A 5,000-nucleotide genomic window follows, 5' to 3' on the forward strand; every position below is an offset into this window, starting at 1 on the left:
CAGTGTGTATTGTGTGCCAGGTCTCGGACGGCCTGGAGTCTCTCTGTCCGACTGGCTGACCGTGTCCTCTTCAGCAGGACCCACAACGCACACTCATGAGGGTCCGCATCCTTATGGCTCAGGTGTTCTAACACACACACACACACACACACACACACACACACACAAACACACACACTCATGAGGGTCCGCATCCTTATGGCTCAGGTGTTCTAACACACACACACACACACACACACACACACACACACACACACACACACACTCATGAGTTTCCGCATCCTTATGGCTCAAGTTTACAAACTCAAACACACACACCTGGTTGTTACTCCAACATGTTTAGCTGCTACTGCTACTCCAACACGTTTAGGTGCTACTGCTACTCCAACATGTTTAGTTGCTACTGCTACTCCAACACGTTTAGCTGCTAATGCTACTCCAACATGTTTAGCTGCTACTGCTACTCCAACATGTTTAGCTGCTACTGCTACTCCAACACATTTAGCTGCTAATGCTACTCCAACATGTTTAGCTGCTACTGCTACTCCAACATGTTTAGCTGCTACTGCTACTCCAACACGTTTAGCTGCTAATGCTACTCCAACATGTTTAGCTAATGCTACTCCAACATGTTTAGCTACTGCTACTCCAACATGTTTAGCTGCTACTGCTACTACAACATGTTTAGCTGCTACTGCTACTCCAACATGTTTAGCTGCTACTGCTACTCCAACATGTTTAGTTGCTACTCCAACATGTTTAGCTGCTACTGCTACTCGCACATGTTTAGACGTTTAGCTGCTACTGCTACTCGCACATGTTAACTCATTGAATGCCAAGCTGTTTTCGGGAGCTTTGTCCTAGAGTGCCAGCAATCTAGACCATTGTTGATGATTTTTGTACAGCCACAGCATATTCTGTGTTATAGCTATGAACACATACAATAGCTCGATTAAAAGGTGAGACTTTAAGATCTCGGTGGGTGCAAACCGTATATTTCTACACGCCTCTGTTCCTGAGAAATCCCAAGCTAAACAGTGGCTAGTTTTCATCAAAATCGCTAGAATCTTTTTATCTAGAAATCGAGATATAACGTCTTTCATGAAATATGAAGTGTTGCCTGTTACTTACTTGTGTAAACCTTCCGGGAAGTGATCAACGAGACCTGGCGAGACTGCCACCTAGTGATAGACCCACGAAAATGGCCTGGTTTTGACCTGACGTGCATGCGTCACTGATTCGACCCAAAGCGGCAACGCGAGTTATGATAAAATGTCCAGATAAAATGTCCAGATGTGCGTTTTCATGAGTTTCACGATCGTCATATATTTCATTTCCATTCATCACAGAGTTCCCAAAATCACATATAAGGTGTGCTAGAGTGTCTAGTTTCGTAATTAAAAAAAAAAGCTAAAAACGTAATATTACGTTTTTGGCACTCAAAGCATGGGAAGGAAAAGGCACTCAATGAGTTAAGATGTTTAGCTGCTACTGCTACTCCAACATGTTTAGCTGCTACTGCTACTCCAACATGTTAGCTGCTACTGCTACTGCTACTCCAACACGTTAGCTGCTACTACTACTCGCACATGTTTGGACATTTAGCTGCTACTGCTACTCAACACGTTAGCTGCTACTGCTACTCCAACATGTTTAGCTGCTACTGCTACTACAACATGTTTAGCTACTACTGCTACTCCAACATGTTTAGCTGCTACTGCTACTCCAACATGTTTAGCTGCTACTGCTACTCCAACATGTTTAGCTACTACTGCTACTCCAACATGTTTAGCTGCTACTGCTACTCCAACATGTTTAGCTACTACTGCTACTCCAACACATTTGGTTGCTACTCCAAAACGTCTGGCTGCTACTTAAATGTTTGGCTCATGATGTCAAACCTGCTCTCCTCAGTCGCTTTGCTGCAAAGGGCCAGAAGAGGTGAAGAACTCAGTTACACGTACCATTTCCTTAGCATTCACCCTAACTCATCATTACTTAGCCTTCACCCCAACTCATCATTACTTAGCCTTCACCCCAACTCATCATTACTTAGCCTTCACCCCAACTCTTTATAGGGACTGGTGATGAAGATGAAGATGAGCACTATATGGACTGGTGATGAAGATGAGCACTATATGGACTGGTGATGAAGATGAGCACTATATGGACTGGTGATGAAGATGAAGATGATGATGAAGATGAACACACACTGACCTCAACAGCTCCGTACTGGAAATTAATTCCAACAAATGAGCTGCAGCTCCACACTGTTCATTCCAACAAGTTCTGGCGGTTTTACCTCTGACTGGGCTGGAGGTGAGGTGGGACCATGCTGGAGTTTAGAGGGGGGGTGTAGAGGGTGTAGAGGGTGTAGAATGTGTAGAGGGTGTAGAGTGTGTAGAGGGGGGGTTATAGAGGGTGTAGAGTGTGTAGAGGGTGTAGAGTGTGTAGAGGGGGGGGGGGTATAGAGGGTGTAGAGTGTGTAGACTGTGTAGAGGGTGTAGAGTGTGTAAAGTGTGTAGAGGGTGTAGAGGGGGGGTGTAGAGGGTGTAGAGGGGGGGTGTAGAGGGTGTAGAGGGTGGGTGTAAAGGGTGTAGAGAGTGTAGAGGGGGGGGTGTAGAGGGTGTTGAGGGTGTTGAGGGTGTAGAGGGTGTAGAGGGGGGGTGTAGAGGGTGTAGAGGGGGTGTAGAGGGGGGGTTAGAGGGTGTAGAGGGGGGGTGTTGAGGGTGTAGAGGGGGTGTAGAGGGGGTATAGAGGGGGGGTGTAGAGGGTGTAGAGGGTGTAGAGGGGGGGTGTTGAGGGTGTAGAGGGGGTGTAGAGGGGGGGTGTAGAGGGTGTAGAGGGTGTAGAGGGGGGGTGTAGAGGGTGTAGAGGGGGGGTGTTGAGGGTGTAGAGGGTGTAGAGGGGGGGTGTAGAGGGTGTAGAGGGGGGGTGTTGAGGATGTGCTCACCATCTAGTGGCCGCAAGAAGACTTTTGAGGAGATCTCCAGGAACCTCCTGGCAGCCTTATGCAGCTCCCTCCGAGCTCGGTGAGTCAGCCCTGAAACACAGGTAACAGGACAGGTGAGTCAGCCCTGAAACAAAGGTAACAGGACAGGTGAGTCAGCCCTGAAACACAGGTAACAGGACAGCCCTGAAACACAGGTAACAGGACAGTCCTGAAACACAGGTAACAGGACAGGTGAGTCATCCCTGAAACACAGGTAACAGGACAGGTGAGTCAGCCCTGAAACACAGGTAACAGGACAGCCCTGAAACACAGGTAACAGGACAGTCCTGAAACACAGGTAACAGGACAGGTGAGTCAGCCCTGAAACACAGGTAACAGGACAGGTGAGTCAGCCCTGAAACAAAGGTAACAGGACAGGTGAGTCAGCCCTGAAACACAGGTAACAGGACAGCCCTGAAACACAGGTAACAGGACAGCCCTGAAACACAGGTAACAGGACAGGTGAATCATCCCTGAAACACAGGTAACAGGACAGGTGAGTCAGCCCTGAAACAAAGGTAACAGGACAGCCCTGAAACACAGGTAACAGGACAGTCCTGAAACACAGGTAACAGGACAGTCCTGAAACACAGGTAACAGGACTGGTGAGTCATCCCTGAAACACAGGTAACAGGACAGGTGAGTCAGCCCTGAAACACAGGTAACAGGACAGCCCTGAAACACAGGTAACAGGACAGTCCTGAAACACAGGTAACAGGACAGGTGAGTCATCCCTGAAACACAGGTAACAGGACAGGTGAGTCAGCCCTGAAACACAGGTAACAGGACAGCCCTGAAACACAGGTAACAGGACAGTCCTGAAACACAGGTAACAGGACAGGTGAGTCATCCCTGAAACACAGGTAACAGGACAGGTGAGTCAGCCCTTAAAAACACAGGTAACAGGACAGGTGAGTCAGCCCTGAAACACAGGTAACAGGACAGTCCTGAAACACAGGTAACAGGACAGCCCTGAAACACAGGTAACAGGACAGGTGAGTCAGCCCTGAAACACAGGTAACAGGACAGCCCTGAAACACAGGTAACAGGACAGCCCTGAAACACAGGTAACAGGACAGGTGAGTCAGCCCTGAAACACAGGTAACAGGACAGGTGAGTCAGCCCTGAAACACAGGTAACAGGACAGTCCTGAAACACAGGTAACAGGACAGTCCTGAAACACAGGTAACAGGACAGGTGAGTCATCCCTGAAACACAGGTAAGAGGACAGTCCTGAAACACAGGTAACAGGACAGTCCTGAAACACAGGTAACAGGACAGGTGAGTCATCCCTGAAACACAGGTAACAGGACAGGTGAGAGAGCCCTGAAACACAGGTAACAGGACAGCCCTGAAACACAGGTATCAGGACAGGTGAGACACCTCTGTCTTTATTTTTCATACTGAATACCCGCATTTATTCTGTAAATACACTGCATATATCTAAACTATTCTTACTACTATTATAATGTTACTGCTACTACATTGCACATATCTGTACATGTTGTTCATACATTGTTTATATTACATAGCTATATTTATTCTGCTCTTAAGGTAACTGTTAATACACTGCACATATTTATATTTAATCTATACTACTCTAAACCACCTTCTGTAAACCAACTGTATAATACTGTCTACACTGGACTATATATTTCTTGTCCTGTCTATGCACCACCTGCATATACTGTGTATATCACATTGCACTTTTGCTTTTTTGCAGTTCTTGTAATTTGTTAACTCATCAGTTATGTCTTGTGTTTTGGCACATTGAAATACACATGTAATGACTAGGGCTTCAAATAATGATTATGTTGGTAGTTGACTAATCTGTCGATTCATTTTTTTGATTAGTTGATCAATGATTATTTCTGTCATGCCCACCATCCCTGCTTCCTATAGGCTGTCATGCCCACCATCCCTGCTTCCTATAGGCTGTCATGCCCACCCTCCCTGCTTCCTATAGGCTGTCATGCCCACCATCCCTGCTTCCTATAGGCTGTCATGC

At 46.9% G+C, this 5,000-nt stretch overlaps 1 protein-coding gene across 2 annotated transcripts in view; it reads right to left on the reverse strand.

The window, feature by feature from the left end:
• serac1 (serine active site containing 1) overlaps positions 1–5,000 on the reverse strand; it is a 44,457-nt gene that overhangs the window by 33,728 nt on the left and 5,729 nt on the right. For both annotated transcript variants that reach the window (XR_012983815.1, XM_076271680.1), the window contains exons 5-6: positions 2,954–3,043; positions 1–127 (exon numbers count right to left, since the gene is read on the reverse strand). The exon at positions 1–127 is cut by the window's left edge and continues 5 nt beyond it. Coding sequence is in view for 1 of the 2 variants with exons in the window: in XM_076271680.1 (XP_076127795.1) it covers positions 1–127; positions 2,954–3,043 (217 nt within the window). In the remaining variant the exon portion in view is untranslated. The remainder of the gene's footprint in view (positions 128–2,953; positions 3,044–5,000) is intronic.

This window comes from Alosa pseudoharengus, unplaced genomic scaffold (assembly GCF_046254945.1).
Source record: "Alosa pseudoharengus isolate Yale_2024_CS ecotype anadromous, Long Island Sound unplaced genomic scaffold, YU_APseudo_1.1 YU_APseudo_1.1_scf_7, whole genome shotgun sequence".
NCBI lineage: Eukaryota > Metazoa > Chordata > Actinopteri > Clupeiformes > Clupeidae > Alosa > Alosa pseudoharengus.